The sequence below is a fragment of the Phasianus colchicus genome, chromosome 9 (assembly GCF_987193195.1).
Source record: "Phasianus colchicus chromosome 9, bPhaCol1.hap1.1, whole genome shotgun sequence".
Lineage (NCBI taxonomy): Eukaryota > Metazoa > Chordata > Aves > Galliformes > Phasianidae > Phasianus > Phasianus colchicus.
This window is the reverse complement of record NC_143444.1, coordinates 14,330,345-14,350,420: the sequence shown is the minus strand read 5'-3', so window position 1 is coordinate 14,350,420 and position 20,076 is coordinate 14,330,345. Positions and strand designations below refer to the sequence as shown.

At 37.0% G+C, this 20,076-nt stretch overlaps 1 protein-coding gene across 1 annotated transcript in view; it reads left to right on the top strand.

Annotated features, from left to right (window-relative positions):
- LOC116243534 (putative oxidoreductase ZK1290.5) overlaps window positions 1-19,757 on the top strand; it is a 41,616-nt gene extending 21,859 nt beyond the window's left edge. Inside the window, 5 exon segments of the mRNA XM_031614804.2 lie at window positions 6,741-6,832; window positions 11,191-11,373; window positions 11,905-11,964; window positions 13,900-14,030; window positions 19,667-19,757. Coding sequence (XP_031470664.2) covers window positions 6,741-6,832; window positions 11,191-11,373; window positions 11,905-11,964; window positions 13,900-13,995 — 431 coding nt within the window. The 3' untranslated portion in view covers window positions 13,996-14,030; window positions 19,667-19,757.
- The last annotated feature ends 319 nt before the right edge of the window (window positions 19,758-20,076 follow it).

Sequence of the window (20,076 nt, the reverse complement as noted above, 5' to 3'; positions counted from 1 at the left end):
ACAGACCGGTGCAGTCTTCATTTTTTCCTTCTCCATTATCTATCAGTTCTTAAAGGTATGGGTGGGCGGTAAGTAAACCAAATACATTTTTGTGTAGGTGGCACAGATTTCTAGTACACCAATTCCTAGATGGTATTCTACTTTCATTTTACTGAAAAATAATTTTATATCTGTTGATATCATCCCATGATGAACAACTCACGATGACTTATGTTCCAGTTCAATGAATATTTATTTTACAAATATTCACGCTGGTAAAATCATATGGAAGGGCATGTAAGTGCAAGTTGCATTAAAGTTTTTACTAAGTAAATGATTTACTTAGCAAGACATCTATTTCACATTATGAACTGCATTCTTTTTGCACAGATAAAGATGTCTCTGGGCTTGTTGTTATCTGAAACAGTTCAGAGATGTGTTTTCATGGTTTGAAAGTGGTTGCCGTTGGTGAGGATGTTGGTCGCACCACACCCTGTTGATCAGATAAGACTGCAATAAAAGATGTATAGAAAAAGAAATGACAACACATTTTTATGTTGAAAGTCCCAAAGTAGTCTTCATAACATACAGCATTTTTATAGGAAATTGCAATTGAATCAGGCATTTTGGTGCAGATGTGAGAGCGGGAACAAATCTAAATTTGCACAAATGTGCACTCCCTTTTGTTAGATTTTGCTCTTCTTAGTAACAAGTTTCACGTGCAATTCTAAGTGCAAAAATAAGCCCTCAGACTTCTGTTTCATGATTTATTGCAATGTGTTATTTGTATTTTTTTTCTACTAGCACATTAAGTCTATTTTTGATAAATTTAGGGTGAATCTTTTTATTTAGCTTACTGAAAGAAAATGTAAATGTTTGTATGCATTCCATATGCATATGCACAAAAGTGTATAGAGGTTCCCACCTGAACACAAGAAGCCTTGGGAAGATGCCACTGTTTAAATACATTTCAGTGGGAAGCCCTTGTCCAAAAGATCGTTTTGTCTCAAGAAGTAATGTACATTGTTTGGAGAAAAGGTATTGCTTGTCGGCTCTGCAAATGTTGAACACTGAACCCAGGGTAGTAGACCCTGAGCTACTGTAAATCAGTGTCATTTTATTCACATAAGATGGTTTGTTCTTATTTGTAGGGAACCATTATCCTCTCCAGTGTGGAAGTCCCCAAAGTATCCAAGTTTAGGAAACTGTGCCTTTATAACTACAGGGAGGACAACCTATTTAGAATTTACGGTTTGCTCATGCTACTTCCAGAGTGTTCATTTTAAGATTGTACACAGTGTGACTGCCATTATGTATTCAGCTGAGTTGCTGGTAATTCTGGTCACATCTTCACAGTGTAGTGTATGGTGACAATATTGCCTTAAGGGGTTGTTTCTGTACCAAGTTGCTTTTACAGCTCTGTCTGCCCATCTGTTCACAAGCAGCTGCTTTTAACAGATGCTTCGAAATGCTCTCAATATAAAAACATATTTTTTTAAAGCTGTGTTCTACTCGCAGTATGATCCTACATGCTTAAAACTGGCACAAGAGAGGGAAATATACATCAAGGGAATTGATTGAGTTTTGAAGACAACCAGACAGCCTTTGGCAGCATTTTTTAATGTAACTTGATGTGTAATGGAATTCAAGAAAAAATATGTCAGTATAACTAAGATGATGTTGCACTGAAGTGATGAGTATGAGCAGCCAGAGTTGGAGACTGAACATGCATTTAGCTTGTATTGCTGCATTGTGCAACTTAATAACTACTGAACTGTTGTGTAAACAAAACGTTCATAATTATTTTTCAGTCACAGGAACTGGAATTTGAGTTTTGTTTGTTTCCTCTCAATTTATCATGATTCAGAGTTGATCTGCAGGATGGAGTTCTAGTAGCAGGCAAGTTGCTTCAAGGCTGGTAATGCTCCTGTACTGTTGTGATGGATAGGAAATGGGTCTTTTCATCACTTTTGCCACAATCTTCCTGTATGTAATTAGGCCAGCCTTTGGTGTCTATCTGTGAAATGGGAGCAAGGCTTGTATCATAGATTTAGAACTCAGTTCTGAGTGGATCTGTTTAAAACTCACCTACGTTGTTTGTGAAGGCTTTGGCTTGCATCCTGCTTGTGGGACACACAGCCTGCAGCATTGTTTTAGCAAGCTGTGCTGAAATCTGTGCTTTATGGTTTCTGTAAGGAAAGGTATTTGCCTACGGAGGAATTCTTAACCTGTATATCACAGAGACTGTGGGCTGTATATCACAGAGACTGTGGGCTTTTCCAACCTGTGTAACCTCCTGTAATAAAGATACAGTTGCTACAGTTGACCTCTTGTGAAAAGTGGATCTTTGTGCTTTTATTCTGTGGTCTGAACAGGACGTGTAACAGAACGGGCACTGTTCGTGCTGTGGGAACTCTCCCTTGCCCTGACTGAAGTAGGGAGCAGGGGGGGGGAAATTGGCTCTGCAGATCCAGTATCCAATTTTGTTGTTTAAAGAACCTTTTTGACCTCAATTTTGTACAGCTAATGTTACAGAGAGTATTTAGAGGTTTGATAAATGTTCTTGGGAAAGATAGGGCTAACTATTGCATTAAAACAGTGTTGTGATGCCAAGACTGTGTGTTTATACATCACTGCTGCAAGGCTAGCAGAATCACAGAATCATAGGGGCTGGAAGGGACCTTTAGGCATCATCAAGTCCAGCCCCCTTGCAAAGGCTATATAGGAAAGCATCCAGGAGTGTCTTGAATGTCTCTAGAGAAGGAGAGTCCACAACCTTTCTGGGCAGCCTGTTCCAGTGCTCCATCACCCTCACTGTGAAGAAGTTCCTTTGCGTATCAGTGTGGAACTTGCTGTGCTCCAGCAGCAGTGTCCATAGAACTCTGCCTAAGCTGATGTTACACTAAGTAAAAGAAAAAATATCCAGTCACTTTCTAGGTTGCCTTTGAAAATGCTTTATGCTTAACACAACTACTTGTGAACCACTCTAATAGAAAGACTAGGAGTAACACTGTGCTAAAATTACCTGTATGGTGGAGGCCAAGTTTATTATGTGCACGATGGAAAAGATATTACTTCTTTTCCTTCCGATATGTTTTCTAACGTGTCTTTCAGAGTCTCATGGTAATTCTGCAAACTGGCTGAAAATTTCTCTTCTGTTGTGCATTGGTCGGTCAGTTTTTAGCAGTTGTAGAACTATCGTCATTGCCTTGAAGTCTGTGCAGAGTCACAGAGCAGGGCAAAGCCTCACTGAGCTTTACAAGCTAATGGGGATTTGCAAACTTGTTGCTTATTGCACCTCACAGTTTGTCAAAATCTTCTTCCTATGGGCTAAACCATTCATTTCCCCAAAAGCAGGTGAGGAGGATACTTTCTCTCCCTGAATCAAAGCTCTATCACTTTCGAAATAAGGCAGTATATCTTTTAGAAAGGTACTTTGTAGAGAGGATTGCAGCTAGTGCGTTCTAAGCTTTTAACCCAGAAGAGTTGAACTTAACCCAGAAGAATTGAACAAGTTGACTTCCAAACAATCTGCTAACCGAAATGGTATTTCAACACAATGCCTGCTTAGAAGATGTACTTATTTTTCCCCATTTCAGGAGCGTTCTGGTGCTTTTGAGACCTGTGACACAAACTGTTTTCATATATTTTCATGTATGCACGTGTGCATTTACACTTAATTCTCTAGTAAACTAACCTTATTTTTTCACCTGTTCTTGTTCACGCAAAGGAGCACCTAATACAAATTGTACTCTACAAATTTTGTAGCGTACTCATAAAAATCTCTACATCTTAAAGGCTTAGTGAGAGCAATCTTCAGCTGCTTCTTCCAAACCTTAGCATTTTTGTGGTGCCTGAGCAAAGCACAGTAATTACATACAAGGAAATCTGTTAGCTGTTCTTAAATATTTTGAGATACTGAAAGAACTATTACATACAACTGAGTTTCTCAGAATGTATTATTTTTTTGTTGTTATAATGCTGATGTAATCATTTCATGAATCTTGTTTGTTATACATCGTCACAAGTGATGGGTTTAGATCTTCATTTTTGTGCCCATCGTTTTCTAGTTCTTCATTAGAATCATAAAGTAATAGAATAATTAAGGTTGGAAAAGACCACTAAGATCATCTAGTCCAACCATCAACCCATCCCCATTCATAATAATTAATCCAGCAAGTGCCAGTGTGGAAATAATTCTCTATAATCTCGTTCTCTGAAGCAGATTTTCCCAGATTTGGACAATTTAGGGCAAAAGTGGTAGTATTCATTCAGGTGGATGGAAACAATTCTTTGAAGTAAAATCTATTACTTGTTGGTTGAAATCTGGACTTTCCATTTCTCAGGAGATTTCATTGTTTCAAATTCATGCTTCCTGCGTGCACTGAAATAAGGTTCTTCATAGAATCATAGAATCAGTTTTAATACAGTCGGACTTTAATAGTTTTCATGTTTATTGCATTTCATTTTGTAATTTAATATCAAAGCTAAAGCACTTCAATTTTTGTGTATAAGACTGTAACCAATACCGAAGCAATGAAGTTGAAATGAAGGGTTCTAATTTTACCAAAACAAAATACCTAGATTTAATAAATGTGAAATGGTTCAATCGTTATCCCGTTAAAAAGGTGGTAAATTGCTGTTTCCACAAAAACGTGAAAATTCTAGTCATTATTTTTCTATTCCATGGGAAAATATTCATTTTTCTTGGTAGTTTGGAATTTAGCCTTTGCAACTAAACGCAGGAGTGTCTTAATATCGGTTTTAGACTTGGAGTCAGCTGGAAGCAAAACGTCTTAAAAAATACTGTAAGAAAAAGAAAGCAATGGTTTTTTTTTTTTTTTTGTGGGAATGGACAAGTTTAATAAAAGCTTTCATCTTTTATCTAAGAGATTTTTTGTTTTAATTCTGCCTGAAATAAAAGCTTTATTCTTAAGGGCAAATTAACAGCATGCTTTTTTAACTCCTTAGCTTTCAACAACAGTGTATAATATTTTAGTTCACCATTGTGTTAAAAATGTAAATGTTTTTCTCACTTTTCTGTCAAAATGATTTATTAATGTTGACACTGCAGGGTAATTTGACAGTAGAAATCAAAAGCTTGGGTTTTCTCCTTCTGGCAGATTACATACAGATTATATAAGTTGCTGTAATGCAGATTATAACTTAATTATTTTATGCATCTTGAACAGTGTTCATTTCTGCAAGTGATAGCTGCCTAGTATTTAGTTGCTCATGTATTTTTTCTCCCTTTTGTATTCTACACATTGTTTTCTCCTTTTTGTATTCTACACATACAAGGAAAACACATTTAAAAAGCAATGGTATGTGTGCAGGTACTGCTGCTATGCAGTCTGTCTACTTTCACTGCTAAAATATATGAAAGCAGAATAGTCAAATTGCCTATATTCATATGTGGTAGTGTGAATTTTATTTTTAAGGGTTTTAACAGTGTGTTTTTTATAATTAGCAGTAAACTGTAACTTTACCTATAACTTTACGTCCTGTAATTGCTTTACTTGCATAATTTCGTAGGATAAGTCTAGAAAAAAATTATTTATTTTACTTTAGTAAATCTAACCTTTTGATTTTTAAAAATGCCAACAACTCACCAGTAACTAATGTGTTATTTTTTAATACATAAAACATATACACATTTTCTGAATGGTTTACTAACTGACGTTTAGGAATAGTTATATATTTTCCTCCAGTGTTTTCATTAACTTCATTCTGGATCAAGCAGAATTATATAGAATCAGCTCGGAGCAGTATTGGATTGGACTCCTGTGTGCACACAACTTGAGGCAGACTTTCCGTCTGCAGAGTTACAGATTGAAATGTGAATGCAGTCAGTAAGTTCATTTACTAAGGATTTGAGTCTGATTAATAGTCTGCAGAATCTGCAGCTTAAGGAAACCGCCGCTAGCCCGGCTGCTTGTGGTTTACCTATGAGCTGTGTTCAGTGCAGAAGAGGACCAACATGTCAATGAGTAGTCAGGTTTGAAGTGTGGTAGCAGGCCTGTACTGAGTTGTACTTCATCATACCTGGGGTTTGAAGGAAGATGTCTGACTTCAGAACTGTCAGCTCTTAATTAATTCACACGCATGTACATTTAAGGTTTTTTTCTAAAAAAGAGAAAAAGCCTTTATAACACTCATGTGCCGTTTTATTTTGATTGGCATGTCAGGTTGAGAAAACCGGCTGTTCTAACGCACGTTCTGCTTCCTACACTCAACTTTTCGGTTCTTGTTAGATACTACTTCAAGTTTTTATTCTGAGTTTTATGTAACATTCCAGTAATAAGCTAGTAGACATAAAAGCAGGGTTATGTAGTTCATTTGAACTGTGTGTCCTTGTGTTTTGTTGCTCACACCTTATTAGTCTTCTGCAAAATGTTCCACTTTTCTTTAGTTTTGGCAGGCTGTTCAGAACACCATTTCCTTCTTTTCATTCTGGTGAGATCCAATTGTTCTTTGCTTATACTGCAGGAGCCTTTCCCAGAATTTAGCCCACAGTTTTTATACACTGGGGAGTTTCCAGTGTGTTTAGATTATAAAATGATTTCCTAGTGTGACTGACAGAACCATGCTTTCAGATAATGCTGTCAAAGTACATTTTGGTGGTGTTTCTCTGTGTTACGTTGCAGTGTTTTGCTGTACAGAAATGATTTGTACAAATAGTTTTGTCTTTTGAAAGTGATATTTTTCAAGCAATCCTCCCAAGCAGAATCATCCCAAAACTTTTTTTTTCCTGTTGTTAGGTGTGTGTAGATCAATTGGCGTAAGCAACTTTCTTATCAGTCATCTTGAGCAACTACAGGAAGACTGTGTGGTTACCCCACATGTTAATCAGGTGAGTGGAGAAAGAAATAGATTTAAGAATCTAGTTATGGTTTGGGGTTAATAACCCACTCCTCCCCATCCTGGTGCCTGGAAGACTAAACATAACTAGCCTTACTCCTGCAATTTCCTCTCTTTCATTTCTATACATGCATTGGAAGCCACTCAGGAAGGTGATCTGAACTGGGGAAAAAAATTCATCCTCTTCATCCTTTCATTCCCCCGTGTTCTCCCAGCTACTTGTCAGTGACTGGTTTTAAGGCCCAAACAAGTGGTCAGTGCATCAGTTTTTGATGATAAAGCAGTTGAGGAAAAAACAATTCAAGTAGCACTAAACATTTAGTGTCTCCAGAGTAAACAAGGTTTTAGAGATCCTGTGCTTGATTACTAAGTATAATTTCTCAAAGCAACACTGAGGTGATCCTATATCCATGCAAGTATGCTGGTACTTGCTCTTTTATGAGGAGATGCCCTGAATTGTCACCTACATACGAGCAGACTTCCAGGACACTGACAGCTGCTCCAATTCCTACTGCTTGCTGCTAGTGAAAGTGCACTTCTGCTAACATAGAACTGGGAACTGGAATGGCTGAGGTACAGACACATGCTTTTTCCTTTTTAGCAGGTGTTGAGGTTTTTTTGGCAGGTTTTTATTGTGTGAAGTTAGAAACAGGCATAAAAAGATTGCTCAGAGTGTGACAGAGCATAACATCTCTACTTCTCCTTGATCACTAGACAGAAGGCTACTAAAGGACAATTGTGAGTAATATAAAATGTACTTAAAAAGAAGGAAAATACTTAAGTTCAGTTACTCAAAATAAACCAGGCTGTGCCTGTTTAAGAATGGGTAAATTTGCCAAGGTCTAGTTGTGTCATCTTTTCAGAAATATACCTCTTCAAACCTTACTCTGGAGCTCAGCAGACATTGTTATTGTGTTAAATAAGAGTAGCTTTTTGGTGTCCATGAAATCACTACAAATTAAAATGTGTAATTAAGCAATGTTTCTGTTATACAGTTGAGTTGTAAGCAGTGCTGCTTCTTGATTCCTGAAAAAAAAAACAAACAACACACTATCACGATGTTCTTTACCAAAGTAGGAAAGACCAGCCTTTTCAAGAATAAATACTTTCTGATATAGTAGTGAGCAAGCAGCTTTTAAATTTGCAGCTTTTAAATTTGCAGCCTACTACTAAAAAATACTGTCAAATGTTCTATGCTAAGTATTTCATTCTAACAGTGTAGAATGAAACAAGTTACAGGTTTGTATCCCAGGATTTGTAGTTGACTTGGCTGTGCTAAGATTGTATTTATGTTCAAGGAAAATGCTTTCTCTCCAAAGGCTCTTGTGCCTTTAAAAATATATGATTTATGTGTACATTTAATGCAATAAATACACTGAAACTAAATGGATCCTCTCCAAATTCTGTGTAACGATACTCATCAGTATTTTTTTTTTTTACTTCTATGGAAGTTCAGTTAGCTGTGGTATGACCTCAGAAACGCTTAAATATTGTTAATGTCACTGTTGATATTAAGCCATAGTATGTAAATTTGTACAAGGTAGACATGCGTTCTAGGATTTGATGCTATGATTTTCAGGCATTTGTATATAAACTCACTTGAACTGTTCCTTTATGAAGAAAACTCAATTCTGGGCTGAAATTTCACTTTTTTAAAGGAGGAACAACTTTTAGTCTATGCATTCTGCTTGAGAAGCTGGCTGAAATCCAGATGCAGGAGAAGATCCACATGAAAAGATCTGCAGCGGTGTGGAATGAGTAAGGGTTGTGTACTGTCACATGGACCTTACTGAGAGGCTAGGTCCCTGCATCAGGATTGCTGTTAGGCTTAACTTTTCTCCCATTGCAGCATGACTTTCATAAAAATCTGTACTTTTTTTGCAGTGCCCTGGTGGCTGACCAAATTGCAGCTGTGGAGAGTTCAGTGATGTGAACTGCAAACTCTTTTATTAAATATGACGGATTATACACACAAATCACTCAGGGTAGAGTGCCAGAATAGATCAAGATCTTTCTCTAAGCTACTTGATGGGCATCCCTTGCCTGAGAAGTTTGGTGACTGAAATAGCAAGGGTGGGGCAGGCCAGGAAATAGGAATTATTATTTTGAGGGGAAGCACAAGCTGGCCCCCCGCCCTATGTCTCCTCCGGCTCAGGATGCTGGTGCCTTGCATTCAGATGCTGCTAGAATCTTCCAGAAAGGTTTCAAAATAAAAATAAAAAAACCCAAAACAAAATAGAAATAATTATTTCATTTTATGCACTTGATTATTTTAGTCACACTTTTAAGAAGAAAAATACTTGCTCCTAACAGTACACAACTGAGTGTGACAAAATTCAGTACGTGAAATCTGGAAGTCTCTTCAGCGAAAGGCACAAAGTAAAATGTTCCCATGCATGTTCCCATGGTTGTTGCTGTAAAGCCTACTTGAGAAACAGGGAACATCTCAACGTACTGTCATGGTTTTAAATCTTAAGGTACAGCCTGGAACTGTGCTGCTTTGAACCCATATTAGGCAAGTGACTAAATTTTGACTGCATGTGTATTAGCAATAAGTGCTGAATAACTCACCTGGTGCTATAGAGATGTTTTAGGTTTTTCAGCATTTATTTGTAGTAAAAATTTGTATTTATTTTATAGGCTGTACTATTTATTGCACTGAGTGCAAAGAACCTCTCTAAAAATGCTCGTTTCTGTTTAAATAACTGAGTAATACACCCTCTAGCCAGTACGTAACAAGTTTTTTATTAGATCCCAATAGTCATGGTGTGTTAACGCATTTGAAGACACATTAGATATCTGTATCTAATTACCAGTGTAAAATGATACTTACCTGGGAGAGTACCTGGTGTTGCTCTAAGATGCTCAGTCTTACAGTTCAGTCGCATAAGGGACTAGTAGATTAGGCTTGCTTTGGGTTTTGTTAATCAGTGTTTTGAAAGGAACTGCTTGCTCATTTTTTCCCCCTCAGTTTTGCGTAATAAACAATGAGAATATTTTCTAGTCAGCTCAGCTGCAAACAAGTGAGCGACTGTATGACCTAAACACCAGTCTTTTAAATATAAACATGAAATACAAAGGCTACTCGGAGGTCAAGAAACATCAAAGGTTGAAGACATGGATGTGTCTGCTGCTTGAACCTTGTTCCTGAGTCCACCTAGTAATTTAGATCATAGCAGCGTTAGGCTGACTCAGCCCAGCCTTCCAGGGGCACAGTTTTTTCTTAGTGTATGTTGAATGACTGCCAGCCTATTGTTCTGCCTATTGTTGTCTGAAAAGACAACATGTACTAAAGATGAGAAACAGGATATGGTCATTTGTCCCTTTTATGGCAGAAGAAATTTTCCAGATTCCATGTGTTGAGTTAATTGTTCAGGAGAGTACTTTTCTTCAAAATGCGCAAGAATTAGATCACTGGAACAGTGGTGACAGCTGCTGAGCCAAAGCCACATCACGTGATTATGCATTTTATTATTTAAAAGTCAATGCCACCCATTTTCATCTGAGTGCAGAGGAAGGTATGTTCCTTACAATGTATATTTTTTAAGTAAAAGGAGTAAGGGACTGCTATTACACAGGTTTGGTTTTGGCTTTTATTAAAAACCCAGAAAGTGACTTGAGATTCTTACTTTCTAATAACTTTTTTTTTTTCCAGTTGATGCCCTTGTAGCTTGTTGCTTTTTTTTTCTTAACTGGTTCTTGGCAATTTGTGATCTTCCTTCCTACCAAGGATCTCCTGCACAGTTCATTCCGCAGCATGACTCCTTCCTCCATATGTTGGTGACACCGCTCGTGGAATACAGGATTTTCCCTGTATAGTCTATGCCAACACACTGCTTCAGAGGTCAGGCCCTCATCCTGGACAAATTCTTTTGGTTTATGTCTTGCAAAACGAGGCTCCACCTCCTCTCCTTGCCTGTGCAACTCAAAAAAGATCATTAGTGAAGAAGTAATTAGGGCAGTCTTTTTGGGGAAGAGTATCAAATCACCCTTAAAAATGACCTGACTCCCAGTATGCGTTTGCATGTATTTCTCAAACACTGAACAGAATAGGAGTACAGGTCCAACTGCATGTAGGGAAGATAACTGTTCCAAATACCTTGTTTCTAGGGTAAACATAAAATACATAGCAAACTACTGTGCCAATTAATGGCAAAATGTTTTGAGTGGATAATATCCTTCACGTCTTCTAAAACTAATTGCTTCCATATATGTCCCATTAGAAGTGATTTCACTCATGTTGCATTTTTAAAGCAAGAGGGCAAAAATATTTTCATTTATCAATAACAAGGTTTTCTGCTAAATGTACTTAGAAGGTTTTTACTAAAAGCTTTTTTCTGTTTATTTAAGGTTGAATATCATCCTTTTCAAAGACCTCAGGAGCTGGTGGACTATTGTAGGAGCAGAGAGATTGTTTTTGAAGGCTACTGTCCTTTAGCCAAAGGGGAAGCACTCACTCATCCTAGTATCATTCAGCTGGCAAAGAAATATGGCAGAACTCCAGCACAGATTTGCATACGCTGGAGTATACAGGTAATGGAGGGTGGTAATAAAAACCTATCCCCTGTCTCATAAGAAAAAAAAAAAACGTATAGTGGGTTTTGTTCATCAAACCAGAACATAACTGAATTTTTTTTGCCCTTACTATGTTGATATCATATGATCTAATTGTGCTGTACAGAAAGATGTAGTACTCAAAACAAGGCACTACTTTAAATATGAAAATGATCTGATTATAGAGAATGAAAGGAATTGGTAATAGAAGAGATGTTTTTAAACTAAATTTTAAAAACAGTAAGGAGTATTGTTCGATTTCTGTTATTCAAAACAAAGTGCTAAGCAGTGAAATAATGTATTGAAGTAATTTAAACTATATAATCTGTGTTGGAAGTTAATGCACTGCATACAACTGCAGTTACAAAAAGCCTATGGAAATGACAATGTCCTCTGAGAAATAAGAGGAAAACCTAAGAAGGCATGACGAACATCTTGAAAGGATTTGGAGAGAGAAGATTTTATTTGAAATTATGTAAACTTCAGTGATAGAAGAATTATGTTTTCCAGAATGGAATTGTGACTATTCCAAAGTCCACAAGAGCAGAAAGGATACAGGAAAATTGCAAGGTAAGATTTGGTTACACATTGAAGAACAACTGACGTCTGAATTGTTTTTAGAATTTGGGTTTACCTGCCCATTGTCCTGTAGTTAGGGCATGTCGGAAATCAACTGTAGATTTGATCAGTGTGTACAAGAAAGACATCCGCAGACTTCCTGGATACTGAATACTGAACTGCCAACTTTCATAGTTGAGTTTTTGTTAGGAATATTTTTATCTATTACTTGATTTATTGTAGAAAATCGTGGACTGGCTATAGTTCTTTCTGTGATAGGTTCATAGATCAAAATGAAGGAATGTGTGTGCTATGCACAGTACAAAGACATGATATGAAACCTAGAAAACTTCTTTGGAGATATCCCATATACTTCTGAAGGAAGTTGCAATCCTGTCAGAGTTGACTCTTCCCCTACCTTCTTGCACTGACTTGCAGAGAAGGGCCCAGCATGCAGGGGGTGCACAAAGAAGTGGGAAAGGAATGAGGATAAGCAGTATCTCCTGTCCCCTCCCTTTTTTTTTCTCTCTTTATACTAAATGTTTTTAATTAACTTCCTCCTCATTTCTGTAATATGAAAGCTTTCTCAAGGGGGAAAAAGGTGGGAGGAAAAATCATAAGCACATAAAAGCATAAACACATAAAACCATAAACACATTGTTCTTCTGAAAGTTAGAAATACAAACTGTTTGGCAAATTGGGAAAAAACTTAGCAAGAAGACAGCAACCTTCTGACTATCACTAAATTCACTATATGTGTTTTAAGTGTGAATTATCACTCATGCAGTGAGGTTTTCTCCTGGTGTCTATTTATGTAGTTCCTGCCCTGACTATTTATTCTGACATCCACGCTGTGACTGTGGTACAAGCATAGCTGTTTGTGGCACTGTGTTCTGAACCAAATCAGAGAGAAGAAACAAACATTTCTTCTTTCTCTTTTATATTCTTTTTTCCCTGCAGTATTTTAAATCCAGATTAATTATGTGTTTTACAGAGTTGACTCTATGACCCCACCAATTCATTTAATACAACTGAGGGATTGTATTGCAGCAGAACTCAAATCATAGAGGAGAGGGGGCAGGGAATTGCAGATATCTGACATTTATCACAAATCTGTCTTCTCCAACCCCATGTGCCTGTGTGTTGGTCTGAGTCTCTACAATTTCTAATCAAAATGGGGGAAGGTGGACCTCAGTGAGCCCTGAGCATATGATATGTAGTATTTATAGTTCTGTGGTTTGTCCGTGGTTTAGGTTGGAAAAGCTTGAGGACTGAAGTTTGATTACAAAGAGCAGGCAGCAATTGCTGGATAATGCAGGATATGGGGAGCTCATTTGGAAGCAGTTCATACTCTGCAGGATCTTTTTATTGTGTATGAAGGAGCAACTGAAAGCAAATTCAGTTCTGAAGTGATACTGTCCCAGTAATACATCTGCTAAGAAAATACTGTCACCATCATGTGTGTTGCAGATCTCACCACAGGAGAAGCCTGTGGCTGTAAGAATCTGTACATGAAGACAGAGATGGTTGCTTTCAAGTTCGTATCAGTACTAAAAAAACTGTAGAACTGTGTCTTTTTCTGTATTAATTGACCCATGATAAAGCCTTTGGTTTGCTAGCTTTGTAAAAGTACTAATACCTTCTAATAACTCTCCTTGGCAGAAGAGACCTTAGATACTACTATTTTCTTGGACCCTTGCTTGAGGCCAGAGTGCTGCGAAAGCCAACTACAAATGAAAATGAGTCATAAAAAGAGTAAAGGAGCCCAGTGGAGCCTATCATTCTCACAGAGAATTATGTTTGTTTATGACAAAATATAAAAATAATTTCCAGAAGATTGGAATTATACATATTGCCTTCAAACTTAAATGAGTCTTGTTTTAAATGATAGAAATGCTACTGATTATCTCTGTGTTCATGGTGTTAACTATATATGCATTCCCACAGGTGTTTGATTTTACAATAGCAGAAGATGATGTTGAAATTCTAAATGGAATGCACGATGGGAGACATGTTTCCTGGGACCCAAGCCTTATTGTGTGAATGAAGGTTTGAACTTTTTCCTTCGTCAGTGATCAGTGAGTCACACCATGTAATTTAAATTAAGTGAAGGTTGCAGTAAGAATATAATTGTGAGCTTAATGTCTGATATTAATGATAACACTTCTGAAATCCTTAAAAGCGATAGCAGATAAGGTAGTATTTGTGTACTGAGATCTTAAATCTGCGTATAAAATCCTGATCTATAATTCGGTGTAGTCCATGCAAAGCCTTCTGTTAATGACATCACCTTGCCTCAGGCCAGTAAAGCAAGAACATAAGGAGATATCACTTTTTTAAATGTAGAAAAAAATGCTACCTCTTAGCATATGGTACAGGTGTTAGCTGTAAATTAATTTTTCAGGTACTCTGTTAGAAGGTTGCAGTATACACAGAAGAAAAAGCTGAGTGGAAAAAAACGTTAATACCACTATTACAGTTTGTTTATAGTGTGCAGTACACTGTGTAAAACTCCATCAAGAATATGATTTTACTGCAATAAGCAATATATTAACATCACAGGAAAGAATTTTGTATGTCTTATTGCCTGATAATTACACTGTTCCAGAGAGTTCTATGCATGTTACTTACAAGCCCATAGTTGTAACAAAGAAAGAATAGCTCGAGAGAAATCTCTGTACTACCTGCACGGGTAAGAGTTGAGCAGGAACCAGAGTAAGAACCAGAGGCATCTTTGTTGTTATGGATCTTTTTCTCTTACTGGAAGTTCTACAGTTTCATTCTCACTAAAAGTGAAAATTAGCATATCTGTCACTTTTCATTTGTATGGAGATTTCATTAACAGACTGTTTCTCTGATTTTTTATATATGTGTTTTTTTATAAAATACATGTGTGTAAAGCGAAGTAGGTACAGGTGTATGTAGTTTACAAATCTGTTTTAAGAAGGTCTGCTAAGTATTTTGTCCACTGAGTATTGAGCTTCTAGTCACATTGATATTTTAAGAGTTCCTGTGTCTAGAAAGGTATGGAAAGTCTGACTATGATTTATATTGTGAGTGAACTTCCTGAGGCAGTTTTCCCAGTGCTGTTCTGCTTTAGTCATATTGTGAAACAAAGCTCCTTACTTTTTATCAAGAAATGGCTTACAACAGGCATGTACCCAAGCCTGCAGTGTTTTTCTTCAAAGCAGAGCTGCTACACAACTTGGCTGAGATACAGACAAACTTGTTTGCCAATTACTGGTAAATTTTTCAGAGAAAAATTGTCTGAATTTGCCTCTTGAATCATTATTGTATTATTTATTACTTTAAAAACCCAAGATACGGTAGAATAAACTGGCCTCACTGATACCTGTACAGTGTATTCTTCCAGAAAAGATACACTGCTTACACAATCAGGTTTGCGTATAGATGAAGCTAAGGGCTACAATGAATATGGCTTTATTGTTCCATCTGTCAAAGAGAATGTGCTCTTGCTTTTGCATCAGCTTTTGCTAGGAAGTCAAGCCAGAATTTTCTCTATCTAGGTAATGTTACCTAAACAGTACAATGAGTAATGAGAAAAATAATCAAATAAAAGCAGTATTACTATAAAAGCATACTTCTTAAGGAGCAGTTTCAATCTGATCCTTTTATGTTCAGACTTGATTATTGTTGTTTCAGGACTTTTTTCCCAGGATTTTTATTGATTCATTGTAAACTTTTTTACTGATTTCTTCAATACCAGGTAGATGCTATAGAAATAGAGCAGAGTTTAGATTTGACAGTGTACGGAATTGTTGGACATACTACAAGCTGTTAAAGTGCCAGGACTCAGGTGACCTGTGTTATCTTTCTCCTAGGTGTGGTGTGCTCTTTTGCATGTTGTACCATCACTGATCCCCATTGTTTTCTGCCAGAAGCTATAATTCCTCCAGGAGGCTGGAATCCTGTTATCTCCTGTGTGCTTGAAATGTATCGTTAGAGCTTCGTCCTTTGACTACAGCTTCACAAATCTTAGGTTTAGTTAATTTAGGAGCATTGAGCAAATTCGCATTCAGTTTTGTTCAGATTGCTGAAAGGACAGTCTCAGTGGACTGATATTTCATGCTCCTCTATACAACTACACTGACATTAAAAATGGTGTTAACAGTTTTCTTTGTAAGCAAGAGCTGCTACAGAATAAGTCCATGTAACATCATGTAAATGAACATTTCTGAAGTACTGCCAACTTTGATAACAGTGTAGATAACTAATAAAAAATTGGAAAGTGAACAGTAGTGAGATTTAAGGGTAGGAGTGGGGAACAATATTGACTAACAGAAGCAAAATCTATCCAACTGTAGAGATATAAAAGTGTGGAACACAAAATTAAGTAGCTTAACTCCATTTTTTTTTTCTTTTCTTCTTTGTTTAGTACCCTGGAGGTAGTCATATTTGAAAGGTGGGTTTGTTTGTTTGTTTTTTAAGCTCAGAATTCATCCCTAGAGTGTATTCTTCAAGTGATACTATGCCTATTCATCCCGAGGGCTGAAATTCCTCCTTTTGTCTGTACACGCATAAGACATGTTTTCTCCAGAGAGAGAACTTTTACCTTCATACAATGACCATTTTTTAGATACAGCAGTGCATGTATTTTATCACTGCAACTAACCATCTTGACAGCAGGAACAGGGGAATATATCTGAAAATTGAAGGCCTTTTTTCTTCCATATTATGGACATTTTTTTACAGTTGTGACTGATTGAGGCAATCCTCTCTAGCTGAGATAAACAATTATTTAAAATAACAATTTATCAATATTACCTACCTAAGTGCAGTCAGCTTTCTCAGCAGGAGCACTGTAACTGCTAATAGAAGGTGTTCTGGTTTCAGCTGGAATAGAGTTAATTTTCTTCCTAGCAGCTGGCATGGTGCTTTGTTTTGGATTTAGGATGAGAATGAAGTCGATAACACACTGATGTTTTAGTTGTTGCTGGGCAGTGCTTACACTAAGTCAAGGACTTGTTGGTTCTCACACTGCCCTGCCAGAAAAAGCTGCAGGGGCACATGGAGCTGGGAGGGACGCTGACCAAAGGGATGTCCCATACCGTGTGGCATTGTGATGAATGATAAAACTGAGGGTGTTGGCTGGGGGTCTGCTCTGCTCAGGGACTGGCTGGGCACCAGTCACTGGTGGTGAGCAACTACGTTGTGCACTGCTTGTTTTGAATATCTTTGAACACTATTGCTATATTTTAGTAATATGAAAATATATTACTGTATTTTCCCTTCCTTTTCTGTCCTATCAAGCTGTCTTTATCCCCACTCGTGAGTTTTACCTTTTCTCCCATCCCATGGCTGGGCAGTGAGTGAATGGGCTGATGGTGCTGAGCTGCCTGCTGGGTTAAACTGCAACAGAAGGGAACTCTTTTAAACAAACAAGGAAAGGAAAAAAATAAACAGGAAGTTGGTGGAAGGGCGAGGCCATTTTGTGTGCAGCCAAGTAGCTTTGGTCTGGCTCTCAGTGGCTCCATCTCTCATTTTCTAGCCTGTTTCTGAATTTCATCTTTTATGTCTCTGATTATTAAGGCACCTCGCAATATTAAATTGGAAAATGATGGTTTTGTAAAGTGTGTGCTTCAGGATTTTATCTTTATCGGGGTGCAGAAGTGTTTCTACTGTACTTGTCCCCCCAGAATATATTATTCTTTCGATTAGCACGTGCAGTAAAGAAACAGCAACACTGGTAAGCTCACAGAGCCACTAAGCCAAGTAGGTTGCATTAGTATCTGCACCTCTTTTTGTGCTGTGTTTGACACTGGCTGATTTTCTTGATAAAATAGCAATAGGACGCTGAGAGGAAAGCTGATGTTAACCTTACAAGATTAAAAGGGACGAAAGTGGAGTAGCTCTTACTGATACTAACTGAATTTGAACAGTTAAAGCTCTCCACATTGCCACGTTGTTGCCAAAGCTTTGGAGCTCAGAGGAACACATTTCTGACTACAGAGAGTTCGCTTTAAGTAACAGAAAAGCCAACCTTGCTGTGTTGGGAATCTTTTTTTATATTTGCTTTTTGGCACTTTTTGCAGCCTCCAACAAGATGCCTGTGCTTCTGAAAGGAGACGTCAAGTATTTGCACTGCCTCAAAGTGAGCCTGTGCCGTGCTTCTGCTATAGTTGATGCAGTCTTTGTCCTTAATCAATGCTTGTTTGTCTACAGCATCACAGGACTAATTACAAATGCCAGGACATTAGAGGATAGTAGTAACTTTCTGTAAGGGCCTACCCCCTGAAAAAGGAGAAGTGCAAAGCCTTACATGAATTTAAATCAATGATTCTGATACTGTTTTCTGTGGTCTGTTATCATTGCTAACTCATGCTAGACCTGGACAACATGATGTGGGATGTACTTTTCTAAGCAACCTTGCACAGACTCGTTTGTGCCATCTCAGCACATAATACCCAGGATTCATCTTCTGTGATCTCTGTGTGGGCTTTGTGTACCAGAGCCCTTTGAGAACCACTCTCTAGTTTGAAATACAGTAAGAAATTCAAGAGCAAGTTAGTAGGGATATCGTCCTATTAATGATTGCTCTATTTTATTTTTCTGCAGCAAAATATATTTCCAGGACTTTTTATATGAGATTTCAGAATCCTGGTATAATGATTTGCTGTGAAGTTCCTATCTTGTCTGTGAAACTGGGAGGGGGACTGGGGAATGTTACATTTATTCTATTTCCTGATAACAAAAAGAGCCAGGATTGTTGTTTTGTTGTTTTGTTTTGGTTTTGTTTACTCTACAAACTCATTCTTCCCAAATGGTTCTGCTGGACTAGTCCCATTGAGTACCTGTAGGATGCTGCTGCCAAGATGACTTTGTGGTAAATCACTGGCTTTGGGTGCCGTGTGAAGTTGGTAAAATACTTTAACTGTGAGGGTCATACATCCACTGTATAAATTGACTTTCTTGATGATCAAATAAGAAAGACATTTTTGTGTTATATTTGTATAATATGTGTATATTAAGGAAACATCAAGTATCTATTCTTTTTATATCAAGTTTTTGAGATTTTTGCATGATCATCATTAACACTGTATTATCCAGGGGCAAGTTCCATTGAATAATTTGGAAAATTATCATGAGTGGTTTGGTTTTGTTTTTCTGCTATTCTCCACTATTACCAATCAGTAATTTTTGAAATCTGCCCAATAACTGCATATTTTTCAGCCAGAACATCTGTTCCTTCACAATAGCATGTTAAGTTGCATTATTATGACCATTAAATCTTTAGTTTATCCCAGCAAAAAAGTATATAGCAGGATTTTACTTGATTGATCTGTTTACTGGAATAAAAAAGTAAATTGCAGAATTTTTTAAAATGCTGCAGTATAAAGTTGTATTACTGTCACTCCAGCTACATTTTAATACATATGAAAAAATATGTATCATGTTAGATACATTAGTGTCTTGGGATTTTGTGGTAATAGTGGAGTGATAAAGTAATCTTTAAGTGCAATGATAACCAAAGACTTCAAGTCTTTTTGCTTGGGATTAAGCTTTATCTAATGATCTGGAAGTAAAATACAAATTCTCACGAATGAATATGTCAAACTTTTAAAAATATTGGTAAGTGCTTTAAAAACAAGCTTTTAAAATTATGGAATGCTATTACTTAACACATATATGCTTCTTGTTTTGTAGTGTTCTCATTGTCTGCTTTTTTTTGTTGTTTGCTTGTTTCCAAACCCAGGTTTTCGATTTTAATCTGAGTGAAGAAGATGTGGAATTTTTGATCGTGAATATCAACAGAAAGCAAATTGATCTGTTAGCTTGTGTGGAAAGCATAACGTAAAAACGGATTGTTTCAAACTTCATAAGTGGTGAACTTAAACTTTAATTCATTTTAAACTGGAGGATAAAGTATTGGATAATCAAAGTATCTAGTCAACACCAATTAACAATCAAAAATTAGTAATAATAACTTGTGTTAACTATCCTGTCAACCATCTAATGAAACCGTTTTGTATTCCGTTTTTTGTTGCTTTCTTGTAGATACAAATATGCTTACTTAGTGTTTTGTCTATTTTCTCAAAGCTGTTTGGCATGTTCTTCCAGTGTGGGTTAAGCTATATCAAAATATTATAATTAAGTTGCTTTACC